Source organism: Crotalus tigris, unplaced genomic scaffold, assembly GCF_016545835.1.
Source record: "Crotalus tigris isolate CLP2741 ecotype Arizona unplaced genomic scaffold, ASM1654583v1 scf7180000023903.560294, whole genome shotgun sequence".
Classification (NCBI taxonomy): domain Eukaryota; kingdom Metazoa; phylum Chordata; class Lepidosauria; order Squamata; family Viperidae; genus Crotalus; species Crotalus tigris.
In genome coordinates, this window is record NW_024100260.1 from 71,920 (window position 1) to 93,093 (window position 21,174).

A 21,174-nucleotide genomic window follows, 5' to 3' on the forward strand; every position below is an offset into this window, starting at 1 on the left:
TGCCTATAGTTTGCAATCCGAGCTTCATATCTACTGATTTTCCTGGCTATAGCTGTTATTTGTTGCTTTATTATTTCTAGTGCTTCCTTGATCTTCCTTGTTTCTAAGTGGTATTTCTTGATTAGGTATTCTTTGGTCTTCTTGTTTTTCAGCTTCTTTTCTTTCATCTGTTCTAGCTTGCTTGCATGTGATCTTAACTTGCTGATCTTATTTTCTAGTCTACCCTTCCATTTTTCTGGTGCACTGGTTGTTTGTTTTTCTTTTTTGTTGATTTTACATCCCAGGTATTCTGTTATAACTGCAGCTGTGCTGTACATTAGTTGGTTTGTTTCTTGCAGTGAATTGGAGCTTATACTTGCTATTGCAGTATTTGCATCTTTTAATGCTTGTGCTAGCTGTTTCTTTGAAACAAGCTTCAATGCAGGCAGCCTTATTCTGTTGTTTTTGTGCTGTTCTAGATGCTCAGTTATTCTGTGTTTCAATTCTTTTATTTCTTTAGTTAGAGGGTTTTGTTCTTCCTGAGGAAGAGGTGCCTGGTTTCCAAATGAGAACAGTTGTATATCTCTACTGGATTCTTTCACTGCCAACTCCCCCTGGTTTGCCTCTACATTCTGAATTACTTCTTGTAAGGCTTTGATTTCTTTGCCCTGGGTAAACCTTTGCAGTTCGTCCAATTCTGTTTCTATGAATACTTTATTTCGTATTATAAATCGGCATTGATCTGCTAGTCTCCGTTCTGTTATTTCTGATTCTGGATGTTGTTCTTTCCAGGACTGGTACATTCATTTTAGATATCCTCTTCTTGTTGGACTTGATCTGTAGTAACAGATCATTATTTCTTTGTTTTCCATCACTGTGTATCTGCGACGGGTAAACACCTTTTCTTCCAGTAGTTCTGCAGTTGTTGGCCCTGGTTGCTCAGCCAACAGTCTTGAGTCCTGTAACCCATTTTTCACCAGATATCCAGGAACTCCAATATCTAGTGCGGACCTTGTTAACCCGGGCGACATCCGAACCAGTATGACTTTCTGAAATTTACGTCTCACCATATTTTTTATGGGAGAGACACTCTTTGTCTGACTCCTCTGATGAGACCTGTCCAGTATGGTTGTACCTCTGGCATAGTTCTCATCTTCCTCAGAGTACACATGCCCCACAACTACATCAAGGTAGTGCCTCACTGGGGGATTATTATTATTATTATTATTATCTCACTCAGGTTACAGTGTGCCTCTGAAAGCCATAACTAAGGAACACAAATAAATAAGCCTTCTCATTTAATCTGTGGGGTGATCATGAAGTAAGCTCAACTAATGTTGGATGATGTAACCCTCAAGAGAGAAGACTTTTGAAAGAGAACTGTTTGTTCAGAACTTATTGACCCAGTTAAATCGTGAATAAAAAAATGATCAGTTGATCAATCATACCTGTTGAAATGGTATAAGAGAAGGCATTGTGGTATACGTGTCACTTATTGTTAAAAGAACTACAGGGCAATATAGACCTCACGGACCAAGAAGAAAGAAAATTAAGCTTTAAGACAATTTTCTTTGGCCAGATAGGGGAAAAGAAATCCCATCTCTGATCTCAGGACCTTTCCACCATGGAAACGATATTGGGCCAAACCCTGTGGATGTTGGTATTTTACTTTTGCATTTCAATCACATTGTTATTCCTCGGGTGGATCCTTTACTTTAATAACATCAGCATGCATATCCCGCCAGGAATCAGCCAGGGGAGAAAACTGCGCCTTCTCTATTTGTTTGTAAGAATTGTTCTCGGACTGGTAAGTCTCTGCCTTTGGACTCTAGCTTTGCTTTCAGTTGGTTCGGCTGAATGGCACAGTCCTACACTTGGTGTACCTGAGGATCCACAAGCAAGCTCAGAGAGCACCAAGGACCCCTCCTTTCAACCCTGAGCTCCAAATATTCTCTTTTGTTAGAACTCGCTCTGGATAGCATCTAAACAAATCCTTTGTGTGTTATCCTTTGGTTTCTTTCTTGTCTTTCCCCTGTGCAGGCCAAGATTCTGGATAAACTTGGCATCTGCCATGAATTTGTGATATGGAGGTTGTTGATGAATGGAATGTCCTCCAGGAAACCGTCTGACTTGATTGTCAAGGAAATGCTTTTTGACAGAGTGCCGGTGATGGTCTGTTTTCCCAAAAGAGCAAGTCCAGAGAACAGACGAGGACTTGTCTGGATCCACGGAGGAGCAGGCTTGTTTGGAAGCCTCCGTAGGTTTTCCAAATAATTGTTTGATGTGCAAGAAGGACGGACAAATGCTTGGTTTAAGGCAGTGATGGCGAACCTATGGCATGCATGCCAGAGGCGGCACTTAGAGCCCTCTCTATGGGCACACTTGCCGCCACCACCAGCTCACACAGGTCCATTAGGCCACCGCTAGCACCCAGAGCGGCAACCCCACCCAGCAAAAAGGAGGTGAAGCAGCTGGCTACCAAGCTCAGGTAGAGGTGGTAGAGCACGCCCCCATGCGCTTGCTGGCCTGTGTGCGGGGGCTGATGGTATCAGGCAGCAGCCGCTCCTCTCTCGCTTTGCCCTGCAGCAATGGCACCCCCGCCCTACTCACTGCCTTACCCCTCAGGACGAACCTCCTGCCAATGCCCCATCCACCAGAGACCCCCTGGATCTCCCCCAATCCTGCCAGCCCCCACAGGCATCCCCCCACGAGCAACATCAAGGTGGCCACACCCACCCCAGCCATGCCCACTCAATCTGCCATGACCACAGCAGCCACACCCACCCAGTGGGCCACGCCCACCCCCAATGCGGCCTTGGCACTTTGCGATAAATAAGTGGGTTTTGGATTGCGGTTTGGGCACTCGGTCTCTAAAAGGTTCGCCATCCCTGGCCTAAGGGGTACCCTGATTCTTCTGTAGCATGCCAAGGACCAAAGGGGAAAAATCCATGTGCTCAGATAAAAACATACAAGTTAGGGGTGGGAGAAATGGGACATTCTCATCTGAACATCAATTCAAACAATTCTTTGTGATATTTCAGGATCCCACGAAAGGGTGTGCCACTTCATTGCCCGGCAAAGTGACACTGTGATCGCATGCATCGGGTAAGTGAGCTCAAGTTGACTTGTGTCACAGAAAGCACAAAAGCCAACTGCCATAACCTCTCTCTCTCTCTAGACCAGAGGTTCTCAACCTGTGGGTCGCGACCCCTTTGGGAGTCGAACAACCCTTTCATAGGGGTCACCTAAGACCATCAGAAAACACATATTTCCGATGGTCTTAGGAACCTAGACACCGCTCCTCTATCCATCTCTGCACAGCTTCGAGCTGGGGGCCGTTGCAGCGCCAGATTCATTTCTGTCGAGCATCTCCTAAGGGAGGCTGTGCTGCTTTGCGGCCCATTCCATGGAGGAGGCTGAATTAAGCTCTGCCAGTGCTGTCACCCTCTTGGCTCTCTCTCTCTCTCTCTCTCTCCCCCTGTCTGGGCGCTTTTCCAACCAGGCTGGGCGAAGCTGGCGGAGCGGCCTTCCTGCCCCCCCCTCCCCAGGCAGCTGGAGCCGGGCAGGCCGGGGACCTTCGGAGGTGAGGCGAGGACAGGCAAGGTGCACTGAGCCCGGGCGCAGTGGGTGAGTGGGCGGCGTCGGTGCGCATGGAGGGCCCTTAGGGTTGGGGTCATCACGACATGAGGAACTGTATTAAAGGGTCGCAGCATTAGGGAGGTTGAGAACGACTGCTCTAGACAGTCTGCTAAAACAGGGCTTTTCAACCTTTTCACCCATTGTACCACTTTTAGGATATGGCAATATCCAAGTACCACCAGTCACCTAGCAAGGTGTCAAAAACTGGACCAAAAAAAAAAGGAAAAAAGTGATAAAGTATAGGTAGTCCTAGACTTAGAACAGTTCGTTTAGTGACTGTTCGAAGTTACAATATTTAAGAATACAGCCAATATTTAAGAATACAGCCCCACACCTCTTATGCAAACAGAATGCATCCTGTCAGTTGTAGGACAAATAACATGAGCAAGCATTTTATTTCCTCCCTGGATACAATTCCTGCAGCTGCAGAAAAAGCAGCAAAAATAGAAAAAAAGGAGAGGGAATGTGCATTTCATTAATGGAGAACAAAGCAACTGTGAGTAACTCAGACTTAAGAGGAAAATACTGTAATAGGCTCAAAATAAATAAAAATAAAAATATAGTTGAGACTGAGCGAAGCAAACTGCCAGAAAGTGGATTTTACTACAGAAGCCAGACAGAGAATGACTTCTGGACTAGCTAGTAAAAATCACCTAAATGCATTTATACTCTTTTTCCTATTTAAATTTTGATGAGATTTGTAAGAAGTCTGTTCTTCTTAATTTCCTAGCTTGTTTTTTCCCCTTTCAGCAGGATTGATTAATCCTATGACCCAGGGAAGGAAATAACTTGTTGATGAAGTTTTTGTGTGTCTAGGTTAATCTTGTCGTAGGCGTTGGTGTGTCTGGGGTTAATCCTATTATTGGTTTCTACGTGTATATAGGACAGTGGTGGTGAACCTATTGTTCCTGCCTGTTTAATATTTCCCAAAAGTATTTCTTTTTTCATGGGTATCTAGATGCTAACTTCTAATTATTGATTGAATCAATGATTCATCAAAGCCATGGAGCAAGTTTCAGATTAACTCCGGAGTTCAGAGATCTCAAACTAGGAGTGGAGAACCTTGGCTCTTTGATGACTCATGGACTTTAACTCCCATAATTCCTGAGCCAGCCTGGCTCAGCTTGGAAACCTCTCCCTTTCCCCTCAGCATGGCTGCCTCAGGAATTCTGGGAGTTGAAGTCCACCAGTCATAAAAGAGCCAAGGTGGCCTACTCCCATTTGCTAGGCAGACGTCCAGGCTCAACCCACGAGAGGGGGAGGGGGAGGGGGCAGAACTGCGAGGGGGGCTCAGAAAAGTGTGTGCAGGGGAGGGGCCGTCTCTTGTTTAGGCTTGTGTGGTGCTGCTGCCGGTTCAGCTCATTCCTCTCCCCCCACCAGCACAGGTGGTACGCGATTCACCAGTTGAAAAGCCCTGTGCTGAAATACTGACAGCCACAAGGAACCAACAAGGATGCCGCGGGTTACTTCAGAGTAGTTTACAGAATTACAGCTAGTCCTCGACCTACGATCACAACTGAGCCCAAAATTTCTGTTGTTCTGTGAGACAGTTGTTAAGGGAGTTTTGCCCCGTTTTATGACCTGTCTTGCCACAGTTGTTAAGTGAAATACTGCAATTGTTATGTTAGTAACGCAGTTGTTAACTGAATCCCACTGACTTTGCTTGTCAGAAGGTCACAAAAGGGGATCACATGAGCCTGAGACACTGCAGCTGTCATAAATATCAGTTGCCAGGCGCCCTAATTTTGATCATGTGACCACAGGGATGCTGCAACGGTCATGTGAAAAACGGTCCTAAGTCACTTTTTTCAGTGATGTTGTAATTTTGAACAGTTATTAAATGAACTGTTCTAAGTCGAGAACTGCCTATATTAGTTGTTGCATGCTGCCCAGTCTTTTTGGGGTGGGGCAGCTATATAATAATATAATATAATATAATATAATATAATATAATATAATATAATATAATATAATAATATAATATAATAATCATCGTAATAGGAATGCCAGTGCATTTGAAAGATTGTATTTTGACTAACTGTTTCTTCAGATACCCCTTGGCGCCAGAGCACCCCTATCCAGCTCAACAACTCAGCTGCTACACTGCCGTATCACATTTTCTGAAGAATGCGCAGGACTACGGGGTGGACCCGAAACGGATCGTGCTGGCTGGTGACAGCAGCGGAGGCACACTTGTTGCCAGCATTGCTCAGCAACTTCTGATGACAAAGGACCTGCCACAGCCCCGGGCCCACATACTAATCTATCCTTTCCTACAATGCCTGGATGTAAATTTACCTTCTTACCAGCAAAACCAGTCTATTCCCCTCTTAGTCAAGAAAGAAGCTGTTCGTCTTGCCATAGTTTATCTCTCGGGAACCGAGGCCGGGGTCAATGAAATTATGGCCAATGCTCATGTCCCGCAGGAACTCATGGCAAAGTATCAGAAATGGATCAGTGCGGAACATATTCCAGAGGAATTTAAAGGCCGGGGTTACGTGCCGTTTGTACCTGGTCCGTTTTCAGAAGATCTTTTCCAAAAATACAAAACAGTTTTCGACCCCATATTTTCCCCACTCCTGGCGGAAGATGCCGTCATCCAGCAGTTTCCAGAGACTTTCCTTTTAACCTGTGAATATGACATTTTCCGAGATGATGGCTTGCTCTATAAGAAGAGGCTGGAAGACAATGGCGTCCCTGTCACCTGGCTTCACCTCAAGGATGGATTCCATGGGATCACCTCGCTGATAGATATGTGGCCAATCCAGTTTCCAAGTACGAGGAAGAGTTTAAATAGTATAATCCAATTCCTAGAACGATTCTAGAAATCAAACAGCCTCGTTCCTCTTCCTTGTTCATCTAGCCCTTGCCTTACAGATCTGGATCTGAAGAGGTTATACCCTATAATTTCATCCATCTGTCCTGCTTAACTGACCTGAAGATGGTCCACCAACTCTTTGAAGAGACACATCCTTGCCCTCTCCAGCTCGTTCATAGCCCACCACTCAGGTAGCCTGGTGTCAGGCTGTGCAGGAAACTGTGGTTTTCCCTCTTACCCAAAAAACAGAATTTCCCATATGACAGTCTAAGTGGCACCGAGGAACAGTTGGGAGAGTGGCCAGACGTCTACCTTTTGCGCTCTCCTCCTCCCTATAGTCAGGACAGTGGTTCTTTGGAATATCAAACTTGTGGAGAATGTTGAACATGACAGCACAAGGAAACAACAGCCCATCACCAGCCATCAACACCCCAATGAACCAATAGGAAGGCATCACATAATTGCGACTTACAGAATGGCCCAAAGTGCATATAGGTAGTCCTCGACTAACGATAACAATTGAGCCCAAAATTTCTGTTGCTAAGTGAATTTGCCTCATTTTACTGGCTTTCTTGTCACAGTTGTTAAGTGAATCACTATAGTTGTTAAGTTAGTAACATGGTTGTTAAGTGAATCTGACTTCCCCATTGACAGAAGGCAGCAAAAAGTAATTACATGACCCCAGGACACTGCAACCATCATAAATATGAGTCAGTCGCCAAGTGTCGGAATTTTGATCATGTGACTCTGGGGATAGTGCAGCGGTCTTAAGTGTGAAAAAAGGTTATAATCACTTTTTTCAGTGCCGCTGTAACTTTGAACAGTCACTAAACGAAGTGTTGCAAGTCAAGGACTACCTGTATTCCAGTAAAGAGAGGTTTCCTGAGGATGGGCTCCAGTACGTGTCTGAATGCTCAGAAGAGTAAACCTCTGGTCCTGGTGAGCGACCCAGATTGGATCTTGCAACGTTATCCTGGGATATGTATATGTGCCGTCATTTGTCATGGAAAACCCAGTGCAGCTCTTTCAGGAGACCATTATTCCCACAGGCAGACCAAAAAATGAACGAAAAAAGGGAATCAGCCCCCAAAAGCTCTGGAGGCCTATTGTGCTAGCCTCCCCCCTCACCCGTTGGCATAGGTTTTGTTTCCTAACAGGACCTTGCCTTGAACCGTGCCTTCCTCTCCTCTGTCTCTGAAGAGGCGTTTCTCTCCAACAAGACTGATGCAGTAAGATCTTAAGGGACCTCTCCTTGTTGACGCTTCCATCTCAACTCTTCCTGTATCCGCTTTCCTTGCTCCCCCTTTGCTTTAGCTGCAGGTGGTCCCCGGTTGCTGAGCTTCTAGAATAGTGACAACTGACTTCATGTAAACCTTTTGAGCTTCAGTAAAGACTCAAGAAACAAATCCCAGTCTGTTTCATTTCTATTTCATTTCAGATTCATTTTTGCCCACTGCAAAGGGCAAGGAGAGAAAAGGGGAAGGTGGCTCAGAGGTATTGTAAAGGCATGGCTATGTTGACAGAATGGGGCGTGTGGGTCCGTGTCTGTGTGTGTGTTGGAAGGGCACGAACTAGCAAGTCCCTTCAGTGGGCCGAAGACTGCCAGCCCCTCATGAAACAGTGTGTGTGTGTGTGTGTGTGTGTGTGTGTGTGTGTGTGTGTGTGTCCCTGTTCTCAGCTCTTCTGCGATCAGGGACTGCAGGGAAAAATGTTAGGGAATTGGACAGCCGGTGTCCAAATGGAGGCAGAGATGCTGACACAAACATATAGTTTTATATTAATAAACATATTAATAGTAAATAAGATAATCAGGCAAACAGCAGCATATCAGGTAAATCAACGTATTATGAGGTAAATTATAAAGGGCACTCAGAGGAAAAAAGGCGGGAAACAAAGAACCTCCCCCTTTTCACTCAAGGTAACCAATCACAGCTTAGATTGCCTCATACAGTAGCCAACCCTCTTCAACCAATCAGCTATTACTTTGTGTTCTGATTCATTGTCCAACCCTTCACTGCTCCAGCTATTAAATTAAATATCTTAACAAAGAAGAGGAAAATGTGGAGAGGAAAGATGAACCAAGCCCCAGATTCGTCCTCAACCTGAATTAGGCAAAACAGCAACTGCCTCATCGGACAAGCCAGAATGGGTCTGTGAAACCCCAGGTAGTCCTCGACTTACAAATTCAATTGAGCCCAAAATTTCTGTTGCTCAGTTAGACAGTTGTTAAGTGAATTTTGTCCCATTTTACAACCTCTCTTGCTGTGTTCGTTAAATGAATCACTGCAGTTGTTAAGTTAGTAACACCGTTGTGAATCTAGTTTCCTCATTGACTTTGCTTGTCAGAAGTTCACAAGAGGTAATCACATGATTCCGGCACACTGCAACTGTCATAAATATGAACCATCCAAAGAAATATCTTGTCTAGTTTAATGAAGAGAAGGACTAGGTGTCACATGATAGCAGTGTTCCAATATTTCAGGGGTTTCCAGAGAGATGAGGGAGTCAGTCTATTCTCCAAAGCACCAGAAGTCTGGACAAGAAACCATGGATGGAAACTAATCAAGGAGAGAAGCAACCTGGAACTAAGGAGAAACTTCCTGACAGTTAGAACAATTAATCAGTGGAACAACCTGCCTCCAGAAGCTGTGAATGCTCCAACACTGGAAGTTTTTAAGAAGAGACTGGACAGCCATTTATCTGAAATGGTATAAGACAAAGGTCCCCAATCTTTTGGGCACCAGGGACTGGTTCCATGGAGAGAGGTTTTTCCACAGACTGGAGGGTGTGTGGTTTTGTGTGCTGCCTGCATCCCATGGATGGGCCGTTGCTTGTTTGTGCGGCCCAGTTGCTGGCATGCTGCAGCCTGGTACCAGTCCACAGACCGGGGGTTGGGGACCCCATGTATAGGTTTGCTGCCTGAGCAGAGGGTTGGACTAGAAGACCTCGAAAGTCCCTTCCAACATTATCATTATCATCATCAGCATCCAAATTTTGATCACATGACTGCGGGGATGACGTTATAACTTCAAACAGTCACTGAATGAACTGTTATAGCTTGAGGACTATCTGCACTTGACTTTGCAGAAGAGTTTCCTTTAAGCCAAGCAGCCTTTCTCTCCTGGAATTCCCTAAAGTTATTTTTAAGAGGCTCCAGTCGACTTCCTCAACGATCTGGATTGCAGCAGAGGCTGTGCAACGAGATAAAACCGCAAGTGCCTCATTTTCGGCTCCGGGGGGTGGAAATTAAAGGCACAATGAACAACAAGGCTGGGAAGGCCCGGCCGAAATACAAGCGGCTGCTAATTTTGGCGCGGCCACCATTTTGAGAGCCGCACAGAGCCCTCAGTCATAGAGGTTTCAGGCATCTCTGACAAGAACCAGGCTCTCTCTTCATCCTGCTATGACAGGCACAGATCGGGGGCAAACCAAACTCCACTGAGCATTCCCTCAAGACCAAGTTAGAGGCCATGTCTCAAAAAAAGAAATACGCTCGTGGCTATTTGCCAGAGTATCTGAAGATGGGTTTCGTAGAATCTATTGTAAATAAACAACACCCAATGTGTTTATTGTGTTATAAAACATTATCCAATGAGGCAATGAAGCCAAGTCGATTGCGAGAATATCTTTCTACAAAGCATCCAAATGATAAGGACAAGCCCATTGAATACTTTCAGAAAATATATAAAAATTTCAAAATCGTTCAACAATCGTTGCATCATTTAAGAAACAACATCCCGCGAACGAAGATGGATTAATTTGTGCTTATCGCATTTCACAATTAATTGCAAAAAGCGGTAAAAGCTATAATATTGGAGAAACAGTAATAATACCCTCTATAAAAGAATTTATTTCAACAGTAATGCATCAGGATATACCTGAAAATTTAAAAACGTTGCCCCTAAGCGATAGCACAGTAAAGTGACGAATTAATGAAATGGCAGTTAATGTTGAAAAAAAACTGATAAGTATTCTCCAAAACACTTCATTTTCTATGCAATTGGACGAGTCTACCACTGCAGATAATAATGCTTAATTGATGACATACGTACGTTATTTTGATGAAAATAATACATAACAAGAAGAAATGCTATTCGCAATAAATCTCATTACAGATACAAGAGGATTATCTATATTTAATACTGTGAAATCATACTTTACAAAAAATAATATTCCTTTGAATAATATTGTTGCATGTGCTACTGATGGAACACCATCAATGGTAGGTTGCTATCGTGGATTTGTTGCTTATTTGAAGGAAGAAATGCCAAATGTTTTATGTATTCATTGTGTGGTGCACAGACAACATCTTGTAGGAAAACATAAAAGATAATCAAACAACGAATCAACGAACACCTAGAAGCAAACAAAGTCATTACTAAAAGCCAACATGGGTTTGTCAAAAATAGATCATGCCAGACAAATATTATTGCATTCTTTGACCAAGTGACAAAATTAGTGGATCAGAGGAATGCTGTGGACATAATTTACTTGGACTTCAGTAAGGCATTTGATAAAGTAAATCACAACCTACTACTTGATAAGATAGAAAAATGTGGGGTAGACAGAATCACCACCAGATGGATCCGTAGCTGGCTGACCGGCCATACTCAGCGAGTGGTTCTCAATGGAACTGCATCTATATGGAGGGAAGTGTGTAGTGGGGTGCCCCAGGGCTCTGTTCTGGGCCCAGTGCTCTTCAACATCTTCATCAACGATTTGGATGAAGGGATAGATGGGGAACTCATCAAATTTGCAGACGACGCCAAGCTGGCAGGAATAGCCAACACTCCAGAAGACAGGCTTAAGATACAGAAGGATCTGGATAGACTTGAACACTGGGCACTAACTAACAAAATGAAATTCAATGGTGAAAAAAGCAAGGTTCTACATTTAGGCAAGAAAAACCAAATGCACAAGTACAGCATAGGTGGCACCATGCTCAATAATAGTACCTGTGAGAGGGACCTCGCAGTCCTAGTAGACAATCACCTAAATATGAGCCAGCAGTGTGCTGCAGCTGCCGAAAAGGCCAACACAGTGTTAGGCTGCATTAACAGAGGGATAGAATCAAGATCACATGAAGTATTAATACCACTCTACAATGCCTTGGTAAGGCCACACCTGGAATACTGCATCCAGTTTTGGTCACTACGATGTAAAAAAGATGTTGAGACTCTAGAAAGATACAGAGAAGAGCAACAAAGATGATTAGGGGACTGGAGGCTAAAACATACAAGGAACGGTTGCTAGAATTGGGTATGTCTAGTTTAACAAAGAGAAGGACAAGGGGGGACATGATAGCAGTATTCCAATATCTCAGGGGCTGCCATAAAGAAGAGGGAATTAAGCTATTTTCCAAAGCACTTGAAGGCAGGACAAGAAGCAACGGGTGGAAACTAATCAAGGAGAGAAGCAACCTAGAACTAAGGAGAAACTTCCTGACAGTGAGAACAATTAATCAGTGGAACAGCCTGCCTCCAGAAGCAGTAAATGCTCCAACACTGGAAGTTTTTAAGAAGAGACTGGACAGCCATTTGTCTGAAATGGTGTAGGGTTTCCTGCCTGAGCAGGGGGTTGGACTAGATGACCTCCAAGGTCCCTTCCAACTTTACTACTATTACTATTAGTATCTACGTACAACTCTCCGTTCATCATTAACTATAATAATTCGAGCCATAAACAAGATCAAATCCAAACCAAAAAATGATAGAATGTTTCGACAACTTTGCCAGGACAAGAATGAAGATTTTATTACTTTACTTTTGCACACAGACGTTCGGTGGCTGTCAAAGGGTACATCTTTGGCTCGTTTTGTAGCATTATATGATAGTGTCATACAATTTTTGGAAAGTAATAATGAGACCAATTTGTGTCAACAGTTAAAAACAGTAAAGAATGATGCCTTTTATTTGGCAGATATTTTCAAGAGATTTCATGATGTCAATTGGCAGCTTCAAGGAGCTAATAAGACTCTTATAGGTTGCCAAAGTATTGTGTCATTATTTATTGACAAACTTGAACTAATTCGTTATAATCTACTGAAGAGAGAATTTCATCAGTTTCCTGAATTATCATCTATAAAAGATGATGTAACTCCAGAGGATATTGACAGAGTCAGTAGCCACCTCAACAAACTTAAATTGGACATGGAAAAATGATTTGAAGATATTTTGAAATTGAAGGTGTATGACTGGATGAAAAATCCTTTTACCGCAAATATTGAAGAGGCTGATATAACTTGCCAAGAAGAACTGTTAGAAATTAAATATGATGAAGAAAGTAAACATAAATTCGATAGTGGTGGATATGAAAACCTATGGCAAAGTAAAAAAATGCCTGCCTTATATCCAAATATGTGGAAAATGATATTCAGTTTATTGATACCTTTCCCTACCTCATATCTTGTGGAATCAGGCTTTAGTGCTGTTAATCATATTATGACCAAAGAAAGAAACTGCCTGAATATTTCCGAAAGAGGAGGCCTTCGTTTGTTCCTTACAAAAATTGAGCCAGATATCCAGTATTTAGTTTCGCAGCATCAGCCTCAGGGATCTCATTAATAATTTAGTTAATTAAATGTAATTTCATCAGACTTCCTGTTTCTACAGTGGGGCAAAAAAGTATTTAGTCAGCCACCAATTGTGCAAGTTCTCCCACATAAAAAGATGAGAGAGGCCTGTAATTGTCATCATAGGTAGACCTCAACTATGAGAGACAAAACGAGAAAACAAATCCAGACAATCACATTGTCTGATTTGGAAAGAATTTATTTGCAAATTATGGTGGAAAATAAGTATGTGGTCACCTACAAACAAGCAAGATTTCTGGCTCTCATAGACCTGTAACTTCTTCTTTAAGAGACTCCTCTGTCCTCCACTCATTACCTGTATTAATGGCACCTTTTAAACTTGTTATCAGTATAAAAGACACCTGCCCACAACCTCAAACAGTCACACTCCAAACTCCACTATGGTGAAGACCAAAGAGTTGTCGAAGGACACCAGAAACAAAATTGTAGACCTGCACCAGGCTGGGAAGACTGAATCTGCAATAGGCAAGCAGCTTGGTGTGAAGAAATCAACTGTGGGAGCAATAATTAGAAAATGGAAGACATACAAGACCACTGATAATCTCCCTCGATCTGGGGCTCCACGCGAGATCTCACCCCATGGGGTCAACATGATTACAAGAACGGTGAGCAAATATCCCAGAACCACACGGAGGGACCTAGTGAATGACCTGCAAGAGAGCTGGGACCAACGTAACAAAGGCAACCATCAGTAACACACTACGCCGCCAGGAACTCAGATCCTGCAGTGCCAGATGTGTCCCCCTGCTTAAGCCAGTACATGTCCGGGCCCATCTGAAGTTTGCTAGAGAGCATTTGGATGATCCAGAAGAGGATTGGGAGAATGTCATATGGTCAGATGAAACCAAAGTAGAACTGTTTGGTAGAAACACAACTCGTCATGCTTGGTAAGTAATTATTATTATATGCTTTAACTTGCTATAACTCTGCTTTATAAATTTTATAAAGTAAAGTTACTTCCCTACTTTATAAATCACCATTACTGTGGAACCAGTGGGCGGTTAGAAAATTTTACTACTAACAGAGATACAAAAGTGGGCGGTAGGTATAAAAAGGTTGACTACCCTTGCATTAAGGCATGCAATATTCATTGTTGAATAACTTGTGACTAAATAAGTAAAAACTTGGTATGAAACCTGCCTAACTATAAAGTAAATATAAAACATGCACAATTATGCAAAAAAAAACCCAAACCAAGCAAGTGTTACATCAAACAATGCATAAGACAATACATAATTTGAAGTTTTATCTTGTGGTTCAGTCGTCATCAGCAACGGGACCAAATTGGTGATCGGTCTGGTACAAGTGTCTTTGAGTCATGACCTGATTCACGTGGCTTCACGATCTGGACCGCAACTGGGCAAACTAGTTCATCAAGTGGGTGGGCCCGGTGCGTAAGTCCCATGGGCCATTAGTTCTGGTATGCATACTTGTCTCTCAGGTCTTCTTCCTGTAAAAGAAACTGGAACCAAATCTGGAACAGAAAAACTGGAACTCAAAGTTTCTCAGGAACAAGGGGAACTGGATTCACAGGATACTCAGGAATCGAAGAACCTGGAAAAACATGAAAAGCTGGATCTGGAAACTCAGGAACAGCTGGAGCTGGAAACAGGAACAACAGCTGGAACTGAAGAATCAGGAACAACAACTGGAACCGAAGAATCAGGAACAACAGCTGGAACTGAATAATCAGGAACAACAGCTGCTACAGAAGACTCAGGATACTCAAGAACCGAAGGGTCTGGAACCACCGATGAAGTATTGAAAATGGCTGCTACTGTTGTCATCAGGGTAGTGAGGACTTCATGTGTGGGTGTGGGTGTCTTTAACAATATAGAGTCCATGATTTCACGGGGTGCACCAATCATGTGCTCCCACGCTTCGCCTATGCACGCTTCACCCATGTGAGATGCATGGGGAAGGCAATTTTTGGCCTTCAGACATTTGTCAATCATCGGATCTTGACAAATATCTTCAATAGTCAGTAAGTCTTTGCAGGCTCTTACAAGGCTAATTCTTGGGGTGCTGAGAAAAGTGATCAAGACGATCAAAACTATGCCTAATTTCAGGTGTCTCCGCTTAGACAGGGTTTTGAAGCGGATTGGTTGACATTTACTGGGTGTCTGAGGTTGAAAGTTGGCACTTTGATCAGAAGCTGGAAGTGCATAATGTTTTGGTCTTTGTGGCATCTGTCTGTTTGGACAGGCCAAGAACTCAAGACTTTCTAGCCAGATCAATTCTGTTAACTGTGTGGCAAGGTTGGGCCACTTCACTTGGTTAACAAAGTTCTTATTTGTTGGCACATGTTGCCATTGTTCAGGGCTTAAAGATGTTTCAATCCTTTTCATCTGTTGCCTACATAGACGTAGAAATGTCTGCTTTATTTGCAAATGTAGCTTGACATCACCTTGCTGTCTGCGTAGAAGGTGGTAGACTATAGTTCAAGGCACAACATCTTCGCTGTTGAGTTGGTGAGCTTTACAGCCAAAGTGGTACCACAGTAGCTCTAACCTCGGTACGGTGTGGCCTTCTTGCATTGTTAGTCTCACTTTTCCAAAGAAGACACCGAGACCGCAGCACTCCCCACTGTAGATTCTGATGTATCTTATGGTTGCAAATAAGACGACGTAAGTGTGGCTCTCCCCACTGTGGACTCTGATATATCTTATGGTTGCAAATAAGACAACATAAGTGTGGCTCTCACCGCTGTGGATTGTGATGCATCTTAAGGCTGCATTTACCTTTGTTGACACACCTAAAGAAGCGTACAATTCTTTCCTTTGCACTGTGGCGTGTGAGCTGGGGACATACGTGCACTGCACTTGCATGCTTTGGAGACATCTTGGGAGTACGCTCCATGACTCCCAGTCTTGGAGACGTTTGTCTTGTTTGTCCTCTATGGACAAAGCTAAGTTGTTGTAATACTTGCTTGTCTGGAACACTGTTGCTTCCAAAACAGGTTTGGTTGTCACAAGCGTACAGTGTTCTAGGTGTGGTTGGAACTCTGTTGCTTCCAAAACAGGTTTGGTTGTCACAAGCATGCAGTGTTCTAGGTGTGGATGGAACTCTGTTGCTTCCAAAACAGGTTTGGTTGTCACAAGCATGCAGTGTTCTAGGTGTGGTTTTAGGTGAGGTGCTGTTCCATTACTGGGAATGGAGATTTTTGAGATGCTCACCTGGGTTGGGGTTTGCAATTGATCAACACAAACCGTCCCTCCTATGGCCCATCCAAGTTCCATCTTAATGGCTACTGGGGTTCCTGGTGGACCTTTGATTTTTTTATTGGAGCCAATGGACTCTGGGGAGTCTCTTCCCACCATGAGTAGGATTTCAGCTTCAGGATCTAGAGGAGGGATTAAATTGGCTATGTGTGCTAAGTGAGGTATTTTTCTTGCTGCCTCTGGTGTTGAGATTTTGCTGCGAACATCTGGTAAGGTCTCCCATTCTAACACTGATGGTAACCGGAAATGTGAACTTCCATCTATCACTTCTATGCATAGACCAGTGATTTTCCTCCCCACTGTGCGCATTGGTACTATGCATGTATTTACTGCAAAATGCTTCAGTTCACTCAGGAGGTCAAAGTGGTCGAAAAAGGCGGGCTTAGCTATAGTAACTTTGCTGTGTGGGTCTAGTATAGCATACATCTTTACAGCCCTTTCATGTTGCCCGTCGGGGTAGACTTTTGCAAGACAGACGGGTGAGCATGAAGGAGGGCATGGTGAGTTGCCGCATATATCTGTGTAGTACGTCCTGTACTGTTTTGGCTGCTCTTTGGAGTCAGTTTGAGTCTCCGTCATTGAAGTCGCTTGTTGTGTCCCCTGAGAAGGCTTCTTAGTTTCTAGATGTAAGGCTGCTGGGTGCTTGTTGCTGTCACACAGGTGCAGTCTTTGGCCATGTGCCCCATAGAATCACAGCATTTGAAACATATCCTATTCTCTTTGAGTAGGGTCTTTCGGTCATCTAGGGATTTTTTCCTAAATTCTCTGCAATCGTTTAGAGAGTATGAGGACTTGTGAATTGGACAAGTCAGGCCTTTTTTAGTTGGACGAGGGTTCGAATGAACACTTTTCGGTATTCGCTCATCTGGAGACTTCTTTGGGCAAGGCGTGATGTCTGTTTTGTACACTGAAAAGGTGGTTCTGTCCTTCGTAGCTTGGATGGGTCCCTTGACTACATCAGTGTTTTGACTGCTTCGCTTGGTCGTTGAGAAGTGTGCTTCTCTGATGAAGAGGTATAGGGGGTCATTGTAGAGATCAGCCTGGTCACTGATAAATTCAGCGAGAACTGCAAAGGGGGGGGGATCTTGTTTTGGTTGCTTTTCCTGTAAGCTCGAGAAAGCTCGATCCATTGTTCACATATTGACCGTGGTAGTTTTTGGATGATAGGATTTTGTATCCTAAACAGGTCAAGGCAAGCTAATCCCGGCAAGGTAGAGTCCTATTGTGCTGTCTGTAATTGAGTAATGAGCGACGAGAAAGTCTTCAGCTGTTGACATTTGTAGATTCTTATGTCAGGGAAACTGAGAACGTGGTCCAGAAGCAAGGACTCTGTCACTGTGGGTTCACCGTAGTCCTTGTCAAGTGTGACCCAGGTCTTTGCAAGGCCGATGTCAGGGTTGCCCAAATGGGATGCGAAGATGTTGTTCACAGTGATTACGGATTTTGGGCCTAGCCAGGCTATCAGCTGGACGGGTTCCTCATCTGGTCCAGCCCTTTCTTTGTTGATGGCGTGCTTCCACAATAAGTAGTCTTTTCCAGGTTTGTCGGAGAATCTTCGTACACCTCTGGCTGCCAAGTCCAACTTTGTTCCAAAGTACATTGGGGGATGCGTCAATCCCGTGTGTGGGCTGTAGCTTGGTGGAGGTGGTGCATTCCTTCTGGGAGCGGGGGCGTGCACCATGGCTGGTAACTTCCTTCAGCGTATTGTTGGCTGAGGGTATTTTGCCATGTCACGTGCAAGGGACCTTGTTGGCTTGGTCTGAACTCCTCTACTCTGGCGTTGAGCTGAGGGAACCCAGGTTCCTGCTTGCTTACTTGTTGGAGGGTCTGTCTTTCTGGTAGAATGTAGCTAGCTCCCTGGTAGGTTGGCACGGCTGGTGTTTGAGACTCTCCTCTGTGGTCAGGTCTGGTGGCAGTTCCTTGGGACGCTGCCTCCTGTTGGCGCAACAGGGACTCTAGTGTGGTTCGAGTTCTTTCAATTTCATCCCCGAGTGATGGCTGGTTCTGCTGTAGGGCCATTGGCGCTGCAGCTGGACCCATCCGATTGCCAGCAGTGGTATGGTTTGGCGGGTTCCGTAGTTAGATATCACCCGATGAGCCTGCACCGTTATAAAGATGGTATGGAAGAGAGCATCATCCTTTTACTATTCTGAGTCTGAGTTAAAACACCTTCTTTAAATCAAGTCAGGTAGATAACTCAGTAGAAATGGTTTCATAACAAAAGAAATATATTTCAATCAGAAAGATTACAAAGATTACTTGCATTCATGCTGTGTTGTTACTTCTGGAAATTACATCTTTTGTCCATTCCTACAGGTAAAAGGATGATGATCTCTTCCATACCATCTTTATAACGGCGCAAGCTCATCGGGTGACATCTGATGGCAATTGCTTCTTTCAGACAAAGACATTCCAATCTGGCTTGTGTCCAGGAAGTCTCCCAATGCCCTTTAGAAACTCCTCCCACTGACATACTGATACATGGTCTTTAGTTAGGGTTACATAGAGCTATACGAGGTTACATAGAGCTATATGGTCCAGAATATACTCAATAACCTTCTCCTACTAGTCTGTTTGTAGGCCAGATCTAAACACATCGTGGGCCGGATCTGGCCTCCGGGCCTTGAGTTTGACATGTCTGATGTAGAGGTTAAACCAGTGGTAGTCAACCTGGTCCCTACTGCCCACTAGTGGGCGTTCCAGCTTTCCTGGTGGGCGGTAGGGGTTCAATCGAGCCGTTTAAATTTTCTGATCCATCGAGCCCTCCAATCGGCTCACAGAGCTTTCCAGCAGGCGCGGGGTGTTAGCCTCAGCTGTGCGACCCCCCACGGAGCTCTCGGAGGCCAGAGAGCCTTGCCAAAGCACGCCATCGTCGCGAGGCTCCAGTCGACTTCCTTGACGATCTGGATCGCAGCAGAGGCTGCGCAATGAGATAAAACTGCAAGTGCCTCATTTTTGGCTCCAAGGGGTGGAAATTAAGGGCACAACAAACAACAAGCTTCCCCTCAGGGCCCCTCAAGGCTGGGAAGGCCCGGCCGAAATACAAGCGGCTGCTAATTTTGGCGCGGCCGCCATTTTGAGAGCTGCACAGAGCCCTCAATCATAGAGGTTTCAGGCATCTCTGACAAGAACCAGGCTCTCTCTTCATCCTGCTGTGACAGGCACAGATCGGGGGCAAACCAGACTCCACTGGGCATTCCCTCAAGACCAAGGTAGAGGCCATAAAGGCCTTCTCTTCATTCCTGCTTGCCCAGGACAGAAAGTCAGTGGTGCGGCCACCATTTTGAGAGCCACACAGAGCCCTCAGTCATAGAGGTTTCAGGCATCTCTGACAAGAACCAGGCTCTCTCTTCATCCTGCTGTGACAGGCACAGATCGGGGGCAAACCAGACTCCACTGGGCATTCCCTCAAGACCAAGGTCAAGGCCATGTCTCAAAAAAAGAAATACGCTCGTGGCTATTTGCCAGAGTATCTGAAGATGGGTTTCATAGAATCTATTGTAAATAAACAATACCCAATGTGTTTATTGTGTCATAAAACATTATCCAATGAGGCAATGAAACCAAGTCGATTGCAAGAACATCTTTCTACAAAGCATCCAAATGATAAGGACAAGCCCATTGAATACTTTCAGAAAATATATAAAAATTTCAAAATCGTTCAACAATCGTTGCATCATTTAAGAAACAACATCCCGCGAACGAAGATGGATTAATTTGTGCTTATCGCATTTCACAATTAATTGCAAAAAGCGGTAAAAGCTATAATATTGGAGAAACAGTAATAATACCCTCTATAAAAGAATTTATTTCAACAGTAATGCATCAGGATATACCTGAAAATTTAAAAACGTTGCCCCTAAGCGATAGCACAGTAAAGCGACGAATTGATGAAATGGCAGTTAATGTTGAAAAAAGCTGCTAAGTATTCTCCAAAACACTTCATTTTCTATGCAATTGGACGAGTCTACCACTGCAGATAATAATGCTTAATTGATGACATATGTATGTTATTTTGATGAAAACAATACATAACAAGAAGAAATGCTATTCGCAATAAATCTCATTACAGATACAAGAGGATTATCTATATTTAATACTGTAAAATCATACTTTACAAAAAATAATATTCCTTTGAATAATATTGTTGCATGTGCTACTGATGGAGCACCATCAATGGTAGGTTGCTATCGTGGATTTGTTGCTTATTTGAAGGAAGAAGTGCCAAATGTTTTATGTATTCATTGTGTGGTGCACAGACAACATCTTGTAGGAAAACATCTAAGTACAACTCTCCATTCATCATTAACTATAAAAATTCGAGCCATAAACAAAATCAAATCCAAACCAAAAAATGATAGAATGTTTCGACAGCTTTGCCAGGACAATAATGAAGATTTTATTACGTTACTTTTGCACACAGAAGTTCGGTGGCTGTCAAAGGGTACATCTTTGGCTCGTTTTGTAGCATTATATGATAGTGTCATACAATTTTTTGAAAGTAATAATGAGACCAATCTGTGTCAACAGTTAAAAACAGTAAAGAATGATGCCTTTTATTTGGCAGATATTTTCAAGAGATTTCATGATGTCAATTGGCAGCTTCAAGGAGCTAATAAGACTCTTATAGGTTGCCAAAGTATTGTGTCATTATTTATTGACAAACTTGAACTACTTCGTTATAATCTATTGAAGAGAAAATTTCATCAGTTTCCTGAATTATCATCTATAAAAGATGATGTAACTCCAGAGGATATTGACAGAGTCAGTAGCCACCTCAACGAACTTAAATTGGACATGGAAAAACGATTTGAAGATATTTTGAAATTGAAGGTGTATGACTGGATGAAAAATCCTTTTACCGCAAATATTGAAGAGGCTGATATAACTTGCCAAGAAGAACTGTTAGAAATTAGATATGATGA

At 43.5% G+C, this 21,174-nt stretch overlaps 1 protein-coding gene across 1 annotated transcript; it reads left to right on the top strand.

Moving 5' to 3' along the window:
• The first annotated feature begins 1,397 nt into the window (after positions 1 to 1,397).
• Positions 1,398 to 7,020, top strand: LOC120298496 (arylacetamide deacetylase-like 4). The gene is made up of 4 exons (XM_039322294.1): positions 1,398 to 1,786; positions 2,020 to 2,236; positions 3,021 to 3,084; positions 5,669 to 7,020. The coding sequence occupies exons 1-4, from the start codon at positions 1,604 to 1,606 to the stop codon at positions 6,441 to 6,443; spliced, it is 1,239 nt and encodes a 412-aa protein (XP_039178228.1). The 5' UTR covers positions 1,398 to 1,603; the 3' UTR covers positions 6,444 to 7,020.
• The last annotated feature ends 14,154 nt before the right edge of the window (positions 7,021 to 21,174 follow it).

What these genes read in the sequence shown, in the direction of transcription:
- LOC120298496 (XM_039322294.1), top strand. Translation starts at nt 1,604, where the DNA reads ATGGAAACGATATTGGGCCAAACCCTGTGGATGTTGGTATTTTACTTT. An exon ending in TAAGAATTGTTCTCGGACTG is followed by an intron (nt 1,787 to 2,019) that starts GTAAGTCTCTGC and finishes TCCCCTGTGCAG; the next exon opens with GCCAAGATTCTGGATAAACT. An exon ending in AGGCTTGTTTGGAAGCCTCC is followed by an intron (nt 2,237 to 3,020) that starts GTAGGTTTTCCA and finishes GTGATATTTCAG; the next exon opens with GATCCCACGAAAGGGTGTGC.